This window comes from Papio anubis, chromosome 16 (genome assembly GCF_008728515.1).
Source record: "Papio anubis isolate 15944 chromosome 16, Panubis1.0, whole genome shotgun sequence".
NCBI lineage: Eukaryota > Metazoa > Chordata > Mammalia > Primates > Cercopithecidae > Papio > Papio anubis.
The window spans coordinates 61,464,771-61,485,042 of record NC_044991.1 but is presented as its reverse complement, the minus strand read 5'-3'; the positions used below and the strand labels follow the sequence as shown (position 1 = coordinate 61,485,042).

The 20,272-nt window shown below is 39.4% G+C and overlaps 1 protein-coding gene and 1 pseudogene across 9 annotated transcripts in view; one reads left to right on the top strand and one right to left on the bottom strand.

The window, feature by feature from the left end:
- The window catches only part of ITCH (itchy E3 ubiquitin protein ligase), a 139,087-nt gene that overhangs the window by 82,709 nt on the left and 36,106 nt on the right, over positions 1-20,272 (bottom strand). For 5 of the 9 annotated variants that reach the window (XM_031656670.1, XM_031656669.1, XM_003904827.4 and 2 more), the window contains 3 exons: positions 12,199-12,340; positions 8,050-8,174; positions 6,814-6,951 (listed from right to left, as the gene is read on the bottom strand). In XM_031656670.1, the coding sequence (XP_031512530.1) occupies positions 6,814-6,951; positions 8,050-8,174; positions 12,199-12,340 (405 nt within the window). Of the gene's footprint in view, positions 1-6,813; positions 6,952-8,049; positions 8,175-12,198; positions 12,341-14,517; positions 14,675-20,272 lie in introns of those variants that run through there. The other 4 variants (XM_031656672.1, XM_031656673.1, XM_031656668.1 and 1 more) reach the window with 3 other exon arrangements.
- LOC108580624 lies at positions 17,957-18,772 on the top strand (annotated as a pseudogene).

Sequence of the window (20,272 nt, the reverse complement as noted above, 5' to 3'; positions counted from 1 at the left end):
CATCTAGGTTCATTTAGTAAAGGAACAATAGTCCCTGGATAGAATCATAGTTTAAAACAGTGAAATCATTACCATATTACAACAAAGCATAATTGGTGGATTAATTAATTAAAAAAAAAAATGAGTCACCACTATACTATACCATACTTAGCAAAGTTGGTAAATGTCTCATCCACTCTAGAAATATATATCTTTAAAACAGTATGTAAATAAAATGTTGTCTATAGAATGGAATTAATACTATTTGGTAACAAAAGAGAACATACTAATGAAACACGCTGTGTCATGGATGAACCTCAAAAACATTACACTAAGTGAAAGAAGCCAGACACAAAAAAACACATATTTTATGATTCCATTTATACAAATGTTCAGAAAAACACAAATTTTTAGAGATAAAAAATAAAGGCTGGGCATGGTGGCTCACACCTATAATCCCAGCACTTTGGGAAGCCGAGGTAGGCAGATTGCCTGAGGTCAGGACTTTGAGACCAGCCTGGCCAACATGGCAAAACTTCGTCTCTACTAAAAATACAAAAATTAGCTGAGTATGGTGGTGGGCGCCTGTAGTCCCAACTACTCGGGAGGCTAAGGCAGGAGAATCACCTGAACCCGGGAGGCGGAGGTTGCAGTGAGCAGAGATCGTGCCACTGCACTCCAGCCTGGGCGACAGAGCAAGACTCCATCTCAAAAAAAAAAAAAACATAGATTAGTGGTGGTTACCTGTGGCTGACAGTGAGAAGGGAAGCTCCTGTAAACAGGCAAGAGGGATTTTACTGAGGGGATAAAAATGTTCTAAACCTAAATTACAGTGATAGTTGAATCCCTCACTGAAGTTACTAAAATTCATTAAGCTATACACTTGAAATGGGTAAATTTTATGTTGTATAAAATAGAACTCAATAAAGATGTTAAAGTGGTAAAAAAAAAAATGGTACAATGAAATACATTTTGGCTATAAAGGGTAAATTCCAGTTTAAGAATGTTTTAATATGGAATACAGTCCCCTAAAACGGCTTATGAATGTGACACAAATGAAATCAGAAAACCACAACAAACTATCCAGCATAAGTTACTAAAATGTGTCTATTAGTATTTCACTTTTCTCAAAATTAAGAAAACCATTAGGAATACTCCATTTAAGTCAACCATGATTTGCTACTTCTAAACTTTCTCACTACAGTGACAAAGAACAGTATTTTAATCACATGAATTCTGAGGGCACACTGCCTAGGTTTGTATCCTAGCTTTATTACGTACTTTGTGACCTTACAAAAGTATACTTGACTTCCTATACCTTTTCCTGCATGTATAAAATGGGGATGACACCTACCTCATAGACTATTTGTAAGAATTAAACATGTAAACATCTAGCACAGTGCTAGCACATATAAGCAGTCATAATAACTATTATTTCTCAAAATTTACATCTCATTAGGAAAGTCTAAACAAGGGTCATTTTTCTTCTATATATATATATATTTTTTGACAAAGGGTCTTGTTGCATTGTCCAGGCTGGAGTACAGTGGCATAGTCATAGCTCATTGCAGCCTCAACCTCTCAGGCTCAAGCAATCCTCCTACCTCAGCCTCCCCAAGTGGGAGGATACATGGATGCATGCCACCACAAAATCAGCTACATTTTTAAAAAATTTTTTTGAATACATGGAGTCTCACCATGTTGTCCATGCTAGTCTCAAACTCCTGGACTCAAGTGATCCTCCTGCCTTGGCCTCCCAAAGTGCTGGGATTACAGGTGTGAGCCACTATGCCTGGAATATTCATTCTTTTATTTCACTCCAATATAAAGTGAAGCCATAACTATGAAATGGCATAAATTATTTAGATCTTATCCTCTGCTTACAACCAGAGAATAGTTAACAACAAAAAAAATCTAACACCTATACAATGAACGTCCAAGAAGAGAACAATGGTTGTTCTTAACCACTGCATTTTACAAATGTATTGCCTTTTAAAGGTATTCCCAATCTAAATTTCCTCAAGAAAATTTTTCAGATTGCTAAACGCACGTTTTACCCACAAGAAACTTTGGAAGATCTACAAAGGTATCTTCTACTCATTAAGCTCGTCAAAATGGCCTGCCCTCCCACCACAAAATAACTAGCTCCTAGGTAAAGCAGTTTAACACATCGTTCCTATTTCTTGGATGTCTAGCAATCTCAAAAACAAAAAAGTGAACTGAAGCCAGGTGTGGTGGTGAGCACCTGAAGTCCCAGCTACACAAAAAGCTGAGGCAGGAGGACTCCTCGAGGCCCGGAGTTCAAAGGTGCAGTGTGCTATAACCGCTCCTCTGAATAGCCACTGAACTCTAATCTGGACAACACAGCGAGATCCAGTCTCAAAAAGAAAAAAAACAAAGTGAATGGACACAAGTCTGCAGTGAGCAAATGTGAAAAACTAGGTTACCCAGAGGGCCATTTTCAATCCTCAAATGGATTAGAAAGCCTTGGGTCAGCAGCAAACCTGGGGTGCTGAACCAGAGCCTGCCACATTAGGCTGGTAAGGGTCTGATCCATTTTAGAAATACATATGTAGAAAAGGAGGTGAAGTGTTCCCAGTTCAGTGGTACACCCTAGCAACTAGCAGAAGCAAAAGAAATTTTCTCTGGGGCAAAGAATCCCCAATTTAGGCCCTTAAGATTCCAACAGATTAAGATCAAATATAAACTTGCAATCGAAGAACAAATGCAAATGAAAACAAACCTCAATGAGGAAGAGACAAAAAACCATTTACATACCCAAGGATTTCAGACACTGGAATTACCAAATGGAGAACGTTTAAAAAAAAAAAATCCGATGTATCAAAAAAAGTTACAAGGAAGAAATGAGAAACTATCAAAAACAAGCATCAGCAATTCTACTCCTAAGGTATACATCCAAAAGAAATGAAAACATATTTCTACACAAATGCTTATAGCAGCATTATTTATAATTCGTAACAGCCAAACGGAAGTAAGCCAAATGTGTATCAATGAATGAATGGACAAACAAGTTGTGGCACATATATACACAGTAGAATTATTATACAGACATAAGAAGGAAGTACTGACACATTCTACAAATTGGATGAACCTCAAAGTCATTATTGTAAAGAATCCAGACAAAAAAGTCACATGATTCCTTTTATGTGATATATCCTGAATAGGCAAATCCATAGAGACAGAGAGCAGACTAGTAGTTATCACGGCTTGGGAGAAGAAAGAAATGTTTTTTTTTTCAGGTAACAAGAAAGATCTGAAACTAGAGAGAGATGGTGGATGTATATCATTATCAACACACTAAACACCACTAAGGTGTACACTCATTATATAATGGTTAATTGTATGTTATGTAAATTTCATCTCAGTTTTAAAAATCCTAACAAATAGCATATTTGAAGAAGCAATAAATACTGTAGAGCTGAAAATAAAAATACCCCAGCAATTCTACTCTCAAGCATACACCCAACATAAACGTTAAATCTGTTTATTAATAAACATACGCAAAAATGTTCAATGTATCACTGTTCATAATGGAAAAAAAAAAAAAAGGCTAAGCAAATGTCCTTTGATATAAAAATCTTAAAACCCGGTACATTCACTCAACAGATTACTATGCAGTAGTAAAAGTGAATGACCTACAGACACAATTAAATGACTAAATCTTAAAAGGCCCGTAGTCCCAGTTACTCAGGAGGCTGAGGCAGGACAATAGCACGAACCGGAAAGGCGGAGCTTACAGTGAGCCGAGATCATGCCATTGCACTCCAGCCTCGGCGACAGAGTGAGACTCCATCTCAAAAAAAGAAAAAGGCAACACTAAAAATTAGCTGGGTGTGGTGGCAAATGCCTGCAATCCCAGCTACTCCGGAGGCTGAGGCAGGAGAATCGCCTGAACCCGGAAGGCGGAGGTTGCAGTGAGCCTAGATCGCGCCACTACACTCGAGCCGGGGTGACAGTGGGAAGACTCCGACTCAAAAAAATAAATAAAAAGGCAAACACTGATATTTTCATAGAGCTCAAGAGAAACATACAAGTACTGCTTATATATCACACATAGGATAAAACTTTTAAAGATCACAGAAATGATAAATTCAAAGTTCAGAATAGTGATTATCTCTAAAGGAAAGAAAAGGAATGATATAGGAAGAAAAATACAGGTGGATGCAATGATATTGTTAATATTCTACTTCTTTTTTTTTTTTTTTTTTGAGTCGGAGTCTCGCTGTCGCCCAGGCTGGAGTGCAGTGGCTTGATCTCAGCTCACTGCAAGCTCCGCCCCCTGGGTTCACGTCATTCTCCTGCCTCAGCCTCTCAAGTAGCTGGGACTACAGGTGCCCGCCACCACGCCCGGCTAATTTTTTAATATTTTTAGTAGAGACGGGGTTTCACCATGTTAGCCGGGATGGTCTCGATCTCCTGCACTCGTGATCCGCCCGTCTCGGCCTCCCAAAGTGCTGGGATTACAGGCGAGAGCCACCGCGCCCAGCAATTATTAAATATTTTACATTAGTTTCAACTTCTGGGGGGCGAAGCTTAGGACACTATAAATACTGAGGTTTAAGGCAGTTTAACAATATAACTTGTATTTTATCTTCCAGACTTCCAATTTTTGTATAGAAAAATGTGACTATTAGAGAGTTCTTGTGAACAATAGTCAGTGTTAACTCCAAATCAGTATAACCATTTCAGAAATTTCTTTCCGTCCTCACTAGCCCCAAAGAACTAATCTGGAAGATATATTAGGTCCTGCTACTTTATTTTTTTTTTTTTGAGAGAGGGTCTCACTCTGTCACCCAGGCTGGAGTGCAGTGGCGTGATCTTGGCTCACTGCAACCTCTGAGTCCTGGGCTCAAGTGATCCTCCCACCTCAGCCTCCCAAGTACCTGGACTACAGGCACATGCCACACACATGGCAAATTTTTGAATTTTTTGCAGAGACGGAGTTTTGTTACGTTGCCTAGGCTGGTCTTGAACTCCTGGGCTCAAGCAACCCTCCTGCCTCAGCCTCCCAAAACGCTAGGATCAAGGGGTGAGCCACTGCGCCCAGCCTGTCCTGTTATTTTTAAAAGTCATCAGTCAAAAAGGAAGTAGGAAGTCTTTCAACAAAGTAGAAAAAGAATAGCACCTGACAGCTGCAAAATGTTTCATAATGCAGTTTCTAAGTAAACCAAAAGATCTTTGTCAAACTCATCAAGAAATCCATTAATCTGCTCTTTCATTGTCTTCAGGCCTCTAAAATCTATGTTTCAAGTGAAAATACACTTAGCACATTAGGAAGTGATGGAAATAGCTGATGGGAAAAACAGCAGGAAAAAGTTTTATTAAATATGCTAGCTGTGTAGCCACTAAGGTGCCACACAGTTTATTTTTCTTTAACACACACCACTAAATCAGAATGCACATATAATGAATTAGTATTGTCAAAAGGTATCCCTGCAAGTGTAGCCTACAGAAGCAGAAGGGGAATGGTAAATAGATTTCAGCTTGTAATGGCTGTGTGGTCCAGTGTTAAGAAAGATTTAGAGGTCGGATGCAGTGGCTCACGCCTGTAATCCCAGCACTTTGGAAGGCTGAGGTGGGCGGATCACCTGAGGTCAAGAGTTCGAGACTAGCCTGATCAACATGGAAAAACCCCATTTCTACTAAAAAAAAAAAAAAAAATTAGCTGGGCGTGGTGGCACATGCCTGTAATCCCAGCTACTCAGGAGACTGAGACAGGAAAATCACTTGAATCCAGGAGGTGGAGGTTGCGGTGGGCCGAGATTGCACTCCACCCTGGACAACAAGAGCAAAACTCTTGTCTTTAAAAAAAAAAAAAAAAAAAAGGCCAGGCGCCTTGGCTCACACCTGTAATCCCAGCACTTTGGGAGGCCGAGGCAGGTGGATCACGAGGTCAGGAGATCAAGACCATCCTGGCTAACACGGTGAAACCCTGTCTCTACTAAAAATACAAAAAAATTAGCCGGGCGTGGTGGCGGGCATCTGTAGTCCCAGCTGCTGGGGAGGCTGAGGCGGGAGAATGGCGTGAACTCAGGAGGCGGAGCTTGCAGTGAGATCATGCCACTTGTACTCCAGCCTGGGTGACAGAGCAAGACTCTGTACCAAAAAAAAAAAAAAGTTTTAAATTCATATTTAAACTCAACCACACACTGCTACAGACAATAAATTTTGTCTGCCATTGGCACAGTTGGCAGTGTGGCATCTAACCCATATGAACTGCCATAGTGGGCCTATAGAATAAATACTATATTAATCAACTCATTACTCACAGAGCCAAATGTGATTCAACTTCTATTTGGCTAATTTTTCAACTTATGTAAAAATATACATGCTTTTATTCATAGAAATACGAATATATCTCATTCTCTCTAATGTGATCAAGTTTGAGAGGACAAAGAAACACTTTCCTACTTTGAAGTCTACCTGTGCCTATTACCACCACCATTTCAACAGCAATGGGTAGATTAAACTAAAAAGAAAATGTTTAAAGTGATCAGTGTCTGTTTTTTAAAAAGAAAAAAAATCATTTCTTTTTTTTTTTTTTTTTTTTAAAGAAACAAGGTCTCACTCTGTCACCTAGGCTGGACTGCAGTGACGTGATTACAGCTCAGAGCAGCCTCAACCTCCAAGCTCAAGCAATCTTCCTGCCTCAGCCTCCCAAAGTGCTGGGATTAGAGGCGTGAGCCACCACACCAGCCAGAAAAAAACATTTTATTAATCTGAAAAAAAAATCAAAATAATTACATACAGCATACTACAATGGCTATTTTATTTAAGAAGGATCATTAAAGACCTTAAAAAGTGGTCACTTACTTTCTGAACATGTAGTTTCACCATTGGTAACAACTTCAGATTCTAACTGTAGCCCATCAAGACAAATTGATAAGTCTCCTACTGTCTCTGTTGGCTCTCTGTCACCTCCAAGCTGCAAAGTCACAACTACTTCTTCAACTGGAAGAAAATAAAGTTACAGAAAAAATGGTCACTTTTTCCCCCCAGTTAAGGCATCTTAACTGTTAAAAATTAACTGTTAAATATGTGATGTCCAAGAAAATATAACTATATGTGCATATAAATTGTTTAACTTTGTTTCACCCAAGGTTTGAGTACTTTTGACACCAAAACACTGTATCTTTTAAAAAGGACAAAATTTGTTAATGTTTCATATCCATGATGTAAAATAGTATGTCCATCGTTTATTATTTTCATTCCATCCTTGTAAGACTATAGTATAAAATGGGTCAGCATAAGAATAAAGATTATTTAGCAATACATACCTGAATTAAATTGAGTAAAAACATAATTTAAGGATAAATTATATCTAATAAGCCCTAAATGAGAAAATTCTTAGAAGTATGTTTTAGATAGTTGAGGGGTAGAAAAAATGTGTTTTATTAATACATAATTATATAATTAATATATATTAATTAAAACAAGCTACACATATTTCCATATTATATAAACCACAACCACATAAAATGAGGACATTTTAAAAAATAAGCATTTAATTAAAGCCGAATGTGGTGGTACCCGCCTAGTCTCAGTCTCAGGAGGCTGAGGCAGGATAATCACTTGAAGCCAGGAGTTCAAGACTACACTGTGCTGCAACTGCACCTATAAATAGCCACCGCACTCCAGCCTGGGAAACAGAGTGTGTCCTTGTCTCCCCATGTCCCTCCCAAAAAAAACCATTTGAAAAGGAAATCTGTAAAAATATTCATTGGATTTGTCTCTGAAGTGGGATTTTTATTTTTTCTTTCATCTCTGCTCTATATTTTAGTTTTTCCACAATTAACTATGTATTACTTTACTGATATCTATTTACTAAGTAAATAAATATTTACTAAAAATACTGAATTCAAAATGAATGGCCAAACCAAGGTTACTCAGAATACTTTCAACACTGTAAAATTCTTCTATCTGTTCATCCTATAACAAGTAAAACTTAAAAGTATGAGTGAACATGAGTCATTATGCATGCTTGGCACACAAATTTCTTCCAGAAAAACAAACAGCTAAGTGCAATTTCTATTAGTCTTACATACATACGTTTCATATTGTTTGACTTTAATGTTTCATAAATATCTAATGCAGCAGTTCCCAACAAAACATCAGATTTCAGTGTCTGGTGACTCCACACACGAAAATGTAATTTACTCACAGGGGTAACGATACTAAAAGTGAAAAAAGCGGAAAAAATATTATTTGTATTGAATATGACAATGAGATCCTAAATAAATTACAATTCAGTTTTAAAGTCTAACGTCTTCTCACTGCACCCCTTACAGTTTACTATACAACCAATATTGGCCTATGTTCAGTAATCTTATGAAAATTATCTGAATGCTACATGCTTACATGGTCATTTTCACTTGTGATTGAACTATAGAAGTAAATTCATCACATATTGTCAACAAAAGTGAAACTGCTTATCCTGCAACAAACTATTGGAAAACTAGTTTTACTTTAGTAGTACAGAAGAGTAACTTTACAAATTAAATCCTTATGTCAGTAGTTTACAGAGCTTGAGGTTATTTTATCTTCACAGTAACCCTATGAGATGGGAATTATCACTTCCTTCTTCAGATACAGAAACTGACATTCAGATATAAAGCAAACTGCCTAAGGTCACACAGCCAGTAAGTAGCAGAACGGTAATTTGAATAAAATCTTGACATTAAACTTTATATTAAAAAGTTCTTCAAGTCAGCTACATAATGATTTGAAGATTACATTACATACACCAAGTTTCACATTGCTAGAGGCAAGTTGCCCAGTCCAACTATCGAATATGAACTCACTCATACCTTACTAAATGCCAATAAAGAATACTCTCTATAATGGTATTTCCAAAGTAAACTGGGAAATTTGAATTTGCAATACATATACAATCAATGTTAGAGTCAAGCATCAGAAAGCTAGGAGCACTATATAATCTACCACAGTCCTATGGTTCAATGATACAAAGACAAATTCCAGAAATGTTTGAATTTCTCTATATCTCATTCTCTCTAATGTGATCAAGTTTGAGGGGACAAAGAAACACTTTCCTCCTTTGAAGTCTACCTGTACCTATTACCACCACCATTTCAACAGCAATGGGTAGATTAAACAAACTAAAAATTCCACATTGCTCTTCTTCTTAGGGGGTACAATATATTCATTCTCTTCAAAATTCTCATATGCTACTTTCAAGAGAGCTCATACTATATATCATATTAGGAAAATATTTCTCGGCCAGGCGCAGTGGCTCACGCCTGTAATCCCAGCACTTAGGGAGGCTGAGGTGGGAGGATTATTTTACGTCAGGAGCTTGAGACCAGCTGGCCAATATGGTGAAACCCCGTCTCTACTATAATTACAAAAAAATTAGCTGGGAGTGGTGGCGCATGCCTGTAATCCCAGCTACTCAGGAGGCTGAGGCAGGAGATTTGCTTGAACCCGGGAGGCAGAGGTTGCAGTGAGCAGAGATGGCACCACTGCACCCCAGCCTGGGTGAGAGTGTGAAAAAAAAAATTCTGTATCAGTCAGTTCAGAAATCATAACGGGGATGAAATAAAAAGCAAATAAATTTAACTTTACTATTTTTAATATGGAAGAAAAAGGCATACAAAGTACACTGTCAAAGATGACCAGTCTTAATTGTTTCAATTCAGTTCTCAACAGCAGTCTGGAAAGCCTGCTACACAACAATGGAAGTGATAAAATTCCAGGCCAATTTGCTGCAACTTAAAAATTCAGGAAAAGAACTTGAATTTAAGTTCCCCAAATGTCTGTGATCAAAAACAGCACTACCACACAGAACTACAAAGACAGTTTCTTTTTTCTTAACTTTTAAATCACTAAGGAGTTCATGACATTAACAGCTTAAGAGCCTCCGAGCGCATATCAAGTAAGCACTCAAATCAGTTGGAGGAAATTAGGTGACCATCTAATTCAACTGAACATCTCTAGCCATTATGGAGGCTGTGACCTTTTATAGATTTCACTTGGTAAAGGAAAAAATATATATGAGATGGGAACTCACTACTTTGCCCTGGTTAATCTCTAACTCCTCCTGGGCTAAAGCACCTTATCCTCCCACCTTATCCTCCCAAGTAGCTGGGATTACAAACATGTGCAATCATTCCCAGCCTCATGTGTTTTTTTGAAATTTTTATTAATACATTGTTTCATTTCGACTCAATCTACGATGGGCCATTAATTAAAAACAGAAAGCCTAAATAAGAAACATTTATGCTGAAATAAACACAGATGAGGAACACTGGAATGATATGGGCCTCCAGATGATCTCCCATAAATTCTTCTTTTTTTTCTCTTTTTTGAGACAGGGTTTTACTCGTCACCCCGGCTGGAATGCAATGGCGCAATCTCAGTTCACTGCAACCTGCAACCTCTGCCTACCAGGTTCAAACAATTCTCCTGTCTCAGCCTTCCGAGTAGCTGGGATAACAGGCACCCACCACCACGCCCAGCTAATTTTTGTATTTTTAGTAGAGACTGGGTTTCACCATGTTAGTCAGGTTGGTCTCAAACTCCTGACCTCAGGTGATCCTCCCGCCTTGGCCTCCCAAACTACTGGGATTACAGGAGTGACCCATCATACCTGGCCAAATCATTCTTTTTCTTCCTTTTTGTTTTCTTTTTGTAGAGACGGGGTCTTGCTACATTGCCCAGGCTAGAGTTCAGTGGCAATTCACAGGAGCAATCATAGCAAACTGTCCCTTTGAACTCCTGGCCTCACAGAATCCTCCTGATTCAGTCTCCCAAAGAGTTGGGATTACAGGTGTGAGACACCACACCCGGCTCCATGTGTTTTCTTCTATTTTAATTTTAAAAATTAAAATTAACCTTTAATGGGTGTCAATATCTTAGATTATAATGCCAACATTTGGGGCTTTGTGTTAAAACTGAGCTATATCCTACTTCTATGAATCTATACTACAGATATAAACACCAACATACAAAGATATATGCACATGGATGTATCCGCAACACTGCCTAATAACACAACATTAGGAGCCAACTAATCAATACAGAACTATTAAAATATAGTCCACCCATATTAAGGAATATTACAAAGCTATATAAGGGATGCAAGATCCATATGTACTCAGGTAGAGAGATCACCATGATATTAGTGTTAAGTACAAAAAGAAAGTTGTAGAATAAAATGTATAGTAGTAGTCCCAGCTACTGGAGCAAGAGGCTGAGATGGGAAGACTGCTTGAGCCAGGGAGGTTGAGGGCACTCTGGACAACACAGTAAGATCCCATCTCATTCAAAAAATAAGTAAGTATAGTATAACTGGCACCGTAATTTAAAATACTAAAAAACTGGCCAGGCACAGTGATGCATGCCTGTGGTCCCAGCTACTTGGGAGGCTGAGGCAGGAGGATCTCTTGAGGCCAGGAGTTCAAGGCTGCTGTGAGCTATGATAGCACCACTATACTCCAGTTTGGGTGACAGAGTGAGACACTATCTCAAAACAAAACAAAGAAAAAACTAATTAAAATACTATTTTTAAAAATTAAGTTAAAAAACAGAGGGGGGTACTCATAATCCCTTAATTCAACCCAAAGTTAATAAAAGGGCTGCCAGAAATCTTTTTAGGTCTATGACCATGGGCTCTTTTCAGTTATTGTTCAGTGACAAGAGCAATATCATCACCAACTAAACTAGAGAAGGTAAAGAAAGGGAATGACTATAAAAACAGCTATTTAAAGAGAAACAAAAAAGCAGACCAGAAGGAATCCTAGGAAAAGGGAGAAGGGAAAAAAAGGAGAGAAAGGAGGAAGAAAAAAAACAAAAACCAGGCCGGGCACGGTGGCTCACGCCTGTAATCCCAGCACTTTGGGAGGCTGAGGCAGGCGGATCATGAGGTCAGGAGATCGAGACCATCCTGGCTAACACGGTGAAACCCCCGGCTCTACTAAAAATACAAAAAAATTAACCGGGCATGGTGTCGGGCGCCTGTAGTCACAGCTACTCAGGAGGCTGAGGCAGGAGAATGGCGTGAACCCAGGAGGCAGAGCTGGCAATGAGCCGAGATCACGCCACTACACTCTAGCCTGGGCGACAAAGCAAGACTCCGTCTCAAAAAAAAAAAAAAAACCAAAGTGAGAAACATTTTTTTAAATTGTATTTCCAATCATCTACTAAACAAAACGTACTATAGAAAAATACTTCCAAACTTACACTGTAAGGGGTTGCTTCCACTTAGGACTGTTTGTGTTGTTGCATTTTTCTGTCTTCTTTGACTGTCCATCTACTGTGACCTCTACATAAGGACTTGGTCCAAACCAATTCTTCTTATTTTCCTTAAGTTTTGCTGAGATGACTATGTAAATGAAATGAAAAATATTTCAATAGATGAGATGTTAATTCACTTATGAAATCGATTTAACTTCATAATTAGGCAGATTTACTAAATTTATTCAAGAAGCAGTTTTGCTCTAAAATACTTACCAATTTTATTCCCTCATAACCTTTGTACTTCTCCCATCCTAGTAAAGAAATATAGAGGTTCCCCGTACCATCAACCCAAACTCCCATCAGTAGAATTCCATGTTATCAAAAGTTCAGAACTCAGATCAATTAAAAACTACACATATGGGCCAGGTGCAGTGGCTTACGCCTGTAATCCCAGAACGTTGGGAGGCCGAGGCAAGAGGATTGCCTAAGCTCAGTAGTTCAAGACCAATCTGGAAAATACAGCGAACCTTCATCTCTCCTAAAAATAAAAAAAATTAGCTGGGCATAGTGGCATGTGCCAATAGTCCTAGCTACTTGGGAGGCTGAGGTAGGAGAATCACTTGAGTCCAGGAGGTCAAGGCTTCAATGAGCTATGATTGTGCCACTGCACTCCAGCTTGGGCGACAGGAAGAAAAATTTAAAAAGCACACATAAGGCTGGGCAGGGTGGCTTGCACCTGTAATCTCAGCTACTCAGGTGGCTGAGGCAGAAGGACTGCTTGAGCCTAGGTGTTTAAGACCTGCCTGGGCAGCACAGTGAGACCATATCTCAAAACAAACAAAATGTATGCATTGACAAACATGGTCAACAAACATCTGAATGCCTACCATGTGTCAGATACTGCTCTAAACTCTGTCTCTAAAGCAATTAACAGTAAAGGATCTGGCTTTCAAGGAGATTATATTCTAATTCAAGTATTTATGATGAAAAACAGGCTGATGTGACAAAACATGACTTGGTAGTAAGGAAGGCTTCTGAGAAGACTGTTAAGCAACCATCCAAATGACAAGGAGCCAGCCATGTGAAGACTAGAGGTGGGAATAAGAAAGCATTCCAGACAGAGGCAAATGAGTATGGCATATCTGAGGGAAAGTATAGCAAGCACAGGAAAGAATGGTAAATGAAAGGAGATAAGCTTTGTATGGGAGCTTTGCAAGCCAAGATAAAGAATTTGCAGCTGGGCGCAGTGGCGCACGTCTGTAATCCCAGCACTTTGGGACGCTGAGGCGGGTGGATCACCTGAGGTCAGGAGTTTAAGACCAGCCTGGCCAACATGGCGAAACGCTGTCTCTACTAAAAAAATTCAAAACTTAGCCAGGTGTGGTGGCAGGCACCTGTAATCCCAATCACTCAGGAGGCTGAGGCAGGAGAATTGCTTGAACCCGGGGGGTGGAGGTTGTAGTGAGCCAAGATTATGCCACTGCACTCCAGCCTGGGCAACAGAGTAAGACTATGTATCAATAAATAAATAAATAAATAATAATAATAATAATTTGGATTTTATTCTGGTGGAAAGCCAAAGGAAGAATAAGAATTACAAACTAAGATTTTTTTTTAAACATCTCATATTATCTAAGCAAGAGCTTCCTATGTTGTGCATCTTGAGATACAAACTCCTTAGCCTTCACCCTTTAGTTACCTTTGCCATAAAATAGCTTTGTCCAAGCCCCTTAGAGGGTATAACAAGTAGAAATATAGCAGAGCACCCCATGATTTCCACAGGTGGCAACTCATTGCTCCCTCATGAGTTGAGGGAGCACAGATGAGGTAAATTACAACCAAGGAAGTACTCCACCACCCAGGTTATCTACTCCAGCAGCAAAGTTCAGAGAATGCCACTGCTCATCAAAGTTAAGGAACCCATGGAGTTGTCAGAGGAGTTTATATAGTAGCTACTTAAGAAGCTTAATATATAGTCCAAAGTCTGGGAATCCAAGTGGGCACAGTCCCAGGTGGTGGCCCTGAAACTCTGACTTTACATATATCAAATACTTTCATCCTTTTAGGCTTATGTGCCTTTTTGCTGGCATTCAAGCCAGCTGCAAAATGACTGACTAAAGAAAAAGAAGAGTTGCAAGAGAAGGCTAGACAAATAGACAAGATCAAGCATGGTGGTTCACACTTGTAATCCCAGCACTTTGGGAGGCTGAGGCAGGAAGATCACTTGTGGCCCAAGAGTTTGAACAAAGCCTGGTCAACACAGTGAGACCACCATCTCTACAAAAGATAATTTTAAAAATTAGCCAGGCATGATGGCATCACCTGTAGTTCCAGCTGCTGGGGAGGCTGAGGCAGGACGATCGCTTGAGCCTGGGAGGTCAAGGCTGCAGTGAGCTGTGATTGCACCACTGCAATCCAGCCTGGGCAACAGAGCAAAACTGTGTCTCCAAAAAAAAAGTTCTTTGAGATGCCGAGACATCTAAGTGGAAACATGAAATAGAAAGTCTTTTTCACAATAAAAATATATTCAAGTGGGGACCAGAGCTATCTCTGATTAAAATGTAATAGGCCAGGCACATAATACCAGCACTTTGAGAGACCCAGGAGGGAGGATCGCTTGAGCCCAGGAGTCTAAGACCATTGTGGACAACATAGTGAGACCTCATCTCTATTAAAAAAAAAAAAAAAAAAAAGTATTATTAAAGCTCTAGTGCTTAATATAGAGCCAAATTTAATCACAGGATTATACAGAAAAACATAAAATTTCCACTTTTAATACATTTCTGGTCTAAGAAAAGGTGAAATAGCCCAAACAATTATACATACACTCATTATATTTCAGGGCCTCTTGTGGCACTCTGAAACTGATTAAACGTAGAACAAAGAGCAATGCAGGGCTGAAAGGAAAGAAATGATCTGCCCCTGTTTGGGCTTTCTAGGATTCAAATTTTTTTTTTTTTTTTTTTTTTTGAGATGGAGTTTCACTCTTGTTGCCCAGGCTGGAGTGCAACGGCGCAATCTGAGCTCATTGCAACCTCTGCCTCCCGAGTTCAAGCGATTCTCCTGCCTCAGCCTCCCAAGCAGCTGGGGTTACGGGCACCCATCACTACACCCAGCTAATTTTTGCATTTTTAGTAGAGACGGGGTTTCACCATGTTGGTCAGGCTAGTGTCAAATTCCTGAGGTGATCCACCTGCCTCTGCCTCTGCCTCTTAAAGTGTTGGGATTACAGGCATGAGCCACTGTGCCCAACTGGATTCAAATTTGTGAAAGCAATTTTGCTACATAATCCTACCAAACCCCACTGAAACTTTTTTTTTTTTTGAGACAGGGCCTGGTTCTGTCACCCAGGCTGGAGTATACTGGCACAATCTCAGGTCACTGCAATCACCTCTACTTCCTGGGCTCAAACCGTCCTCCCACCTCAGTCTCCCAAGTGGCTGGGACTATAGGTGCGTGCCACCACATCCAGCAAATTTTTGTATTTTTTCTGGTAGAGACAAGGTTTTGCCAAGTTGCCCAGGTTGGTTTTGTACTCCTGGGCTCAAGAGATCTACTCACCTAGGCCTACCAAAGTGGTAGAATTACAGGCATGAATCACCAGGCCCAGCCTAGCAAACTTTACATGGGGGGTGGGGGCAGGGGGCAGCAATTGTTAGTATTTACCATGTGCCTGCACATAAATGTAATTTCAAGATTCACAACTATTCTGCGAAACAGGTATTACTGTCCTAATTTTTACACATAAAAAGAGAAGCAGCTGAATGTAGTGGCTCATGCTTGTAATCCCAGCACTTTGGGAGGCTGGGGCAAAAGGATCACCTGAAGTCAGGAGTTCAAGACCAGTCTGGCAAACAGTGAAACCCTGTCTCTACTAAAAATACAAAAATTAGCCAGACGTGGTGGCAGGCGCCTGCAATCCCAGCTACTCAGGAGGCTGAGGCAGGAGAATCACTGGAACCCGGGAGGCAAAGGTTGTAGTGAGCGGAGATCACGCCATTGCACTCCAGCCTAGGTGATAAGAATGAAACTCCGTCTCAAAAAAAAAAAAAAAAAGACACAAGCTCTGTGGAATTTAAATTTTTGCCCAAGGGTCACATTGCAAAACCTGAACAGGAAAAATTATTTCAGTATTCCAATCTCAAAGTCTAGATTGAACAAAACCTTGTGTTATAGTCATAATATTACAAATATAAAATAAATCAATATACTACTTCCTGAAAACTAAAGTCCCATAGTAAATCAAACAAAAAAATAAAAAACTATACATCATAAACTGGAAGAAAAAGGACCAGAAAAACGTCTGTCTCATCTGACACTTCGGCTACTATGAGAGGCCTCTAAACAACTGTTTTTACTGTCACTTCTCCAATCCAACTCCTCACAGTCACCAGAATTATTTTCCTAAAATAGATGTGATCATGTCATTACTTAAATGATTCTTTATTGCCTGCAAAATGAAGTTTAAACTCTTATGGGGCATTTTACCTTGCTTTGTAACTTACTCTTCCAGCCTCCTACTAAAACAAATCTTACCAAAGCTCTATATTCTAGTCACCCTTAGTTATATGATGTTCCTCACATGGGCCATGTACTTTCATTCCTTTAAACATGCTGCTCCCTCTACTCAGAATGATACTTTTTCCTTTTATACCCATTAAATTCTACTTCTTGAGAGACAAACGTCCCCCGTCTCTTTGATTGAAGGCTTCTTTAATGCTAAGAAGTGAAATTATTTCCACCTCCATGCTTCCAGGGTATTTCCATATTTACGTATGGCTCCGTCAGGTTTTCATTTTGTCTTACTAGTTTTTACTTGTTTAACTCGCCATGTGAGCCTCTTGATTGCACAGATGTAGCCAATCTTTACAATTTCTGGAGCACTCTGGGATTTAATCTGAGAAGTATTTAATACATATGTTGAACCAAATGATTATCAGTCATGGCAGAAAACAAAAGTTTCCCTGCTTTCTAGTCTTTGTCTCTCTGCTTTATTATCATCATTTGCTGGCTATCTCACTCTCCCATGCTTGTGCTCTCTGTCTCTCTCTCTCTCACACATACCCACATACTAATGCAAATAGTTTTCATGGCATAAACTAATGTTCCTCTGATCCTTCTGTTCTGAAGGTCAGTGCTTTGAACTGATTTCAGTTCTTCAGCGTATCTCTCTGATACAACATAAACATTTTACAATACAAATACAAAAAAAGAACGGATCCTTAGCTTATCCAACCTATTTTGGATAAGCTACAGAGAACAAGGTACAACAAAAAACAGTGCCAAAACTAAATAAATAAGCAGAATAATGAACTAGGTAAGAGATCAACCCGGTTGAGCAACAGCCACCTTTGTGGAAGAACTCTGCCCTGCCTGTGGAGAACTAAACTCTAAATCACAAGTATAAAATTCTTAGTTTGCTGGACTGTTAAAGGAATTAAAAACAACATAAGTATAAGGGATCTTTTTGCTTCCTGAACAATCAGAGCTAAATATATGGTACTATAATAAATTTGGGACATGCAGTAATATTTAATTACAATTAATAATAATTAAAATCAAGATGACATCTCTTTCTTAATTTGGAATAAAGAGGAGAATATAAGAAATTCTAGCAAGTACCAAAGTTTCCTTATTTTGCCCAATGCTAGCATGCAACAAACATCAAATAAAAAACACAGATGAGCCAATGCCCTGGTGGAGAAGCTGAGGTCAACATCAGATTTAAAATATTTAAAGTGGATACCAAACTATTTCAACAATGCAGACAATTAAGTGTGTTGTTGTAGATGATGGTGCTGTTGGTAAAACAACACAACAAACAAATTTCCATCGGAATATACACCAACTGTTCTTGACAACTATGCAGTAACCGTTATGACTGGTGGAGAACCATATACTCTTGGACTTTTTGATACTGCAGAGCAAGAGGATTATGAGGGATTATGACACTGAGTTACCCACAAACAGATGTATTTCTAGTCTATTTTTCAGTGGTCTCTCCATCTTCATTTGAAAATGTGAAAGAAAAGCAGGTGCCCAAGATAACTCACCACTGTCCAAAGACTCCTCTATTGCTTGTTGGGACCCAAATTGATCTCAAAGATGACCCCTCTACTATTGAGAAACTTGCCAAGAACAAACAGAAGCCTATCACTCCAGAGACTGCTGAAAAGCTGGCCCATGACCTGAAGGCTGTCAAGTATGTGGAGTGTTCTGCACTCACACAGAAAGGCCTAAAGAACGTGTCTGATGAAGCAACATTGACTGCCCTGGAACCTCCAGAACCAAAGAAGAGTCGCAGATGTCTGCTGCTGTGAACATCTCTCCAGAACCCTTTCTGCACAGCTGGTGTCGGCATCATACTAAAAGCAATGTTTAAGTCAAACTAAAGATTAAAAATTAAAATTAGTTTTTGCCATAATGGCAAATGCCCTGCACCTACCCACATGTACTCATGTGAGACAAGGCCCATAGTTATGGCCCCCTCGCATCCCTATCCCAGTACTAGTTAATTTTGAGTAACTGTATATTGTCAGAAAAGTGATTAGTACTAGTTTTGGTTTTGTTGTTTCAAGATATATGTATGTATTTTAAAAGCAAGGCATGCTTGTGGATGACTCTGTAACAGACTAATTGGAATTGTTGAAGCTGCTCCCTGGTTCCACTCTGGGACATCTTAGTGGTTTCTTTCTTCCCCCCTCCTCTTTTTTAGGGCGGAGTGTGGTGAGGTTTGTTTTTAAGTCTTTTTTTAAATTTTTTTTAATTCATTAACCAGTGGACGTCACCTTAAGGTGACGAGGACCGACTGATTCCACAGTCCACTTCCTAGATCCAGTTGAGAAAACATGTTCCCCATCTGGGGCTCTTAGGAAGGAGTATAGTAAACGCCTCATTTAATAACATACTCCTTTTTGAAAGTTGCCTTTTTACTCCACCCTTGAGTAGATCCAGTATTTGATGAAACTCGTGAAAGTAGGTGGAGGCTGTCTTACCCCTCCTCTTTTCTAGGAGACACTATATGTGACTGTGACTTTCAAGGATGTTTGTTTGCCACTTACTGAATTTTTTTGAAAGTTAATTTCTTAACTTCTTTCACTGATAAATGAAGAAAAGCACTGTACCTCTGAAATACACCAAATGGGTTGAGCTTGTAATTTTAAAAAATTTTTCCCAGTCAAAAAAAAAAAAAAAAAGACACAGATGAGTTAAGTATAATAGCTGAGGTTATATATAGGCATAATTAAATGGGAAACAGATAAATAAAGATAGGTAAGGACATAAGAAAACAGACTTACATCCAAGGTAAAGACCCCGGCTAAATGATAAGAAGAAACGAAGAGCTGATTTAAGAAATCCAAGATCAGCCTGGGTGACACAATGATAACATGTCTTTATAAAAAATTTAAAAATTGGCTAGGACAATGGCTCATGCCTGTAATTCCAGAACTTTGGGAGGCCAAGGTGGGCGAATTACTTGAGGTCAGGAGTTCGAGACCAGCCTGGCTGAGCCAGGCACAGTGGTGCATGCCTGTAATCCCAGCTACTGGGGAGGCTAAGGCACGAGAATCACTTGAACCTGGGAGACGGAGGTTGCAGTGAGCCAAGATCAAGTCACTGCACTCCAGCCTGGGCGACAGAGCAAGACTCTGTTTCAGTAAATAAATAAATAAATAAAAAGGTAGGTAAGGGGGTGGGCATGGTAGGCAGAGATTACAGTCAACTGAAATAGCACCACTGCACTCCAGCCTGGGTGACAGAACGAGACTCTGTCTCAAAAAAAAAAAAAAAAGAAATTTTTTTGTCTTTGTCTCTAACTTTCTAAAACACAAATCTAACCACTCTTTGTTACAAACACTGATTACTTCCCATCTCCATCTCCCTTAGCAATAAATTTTTTTTTAAGGCACACCCGAAAGACACAGCCATTCCCATTCTCAGGGCTCCCCCTATTACAGGGGTTTGCATGGGTATTAGGGCAAGTTTTGTGTATTCTCTTCTTTCATGTGTCTTGCTCATGCTGTCTCCTCAAAGGGTCCTTTTCTACTTTTCTGCATTTAAACAGCAGCAATCCTAG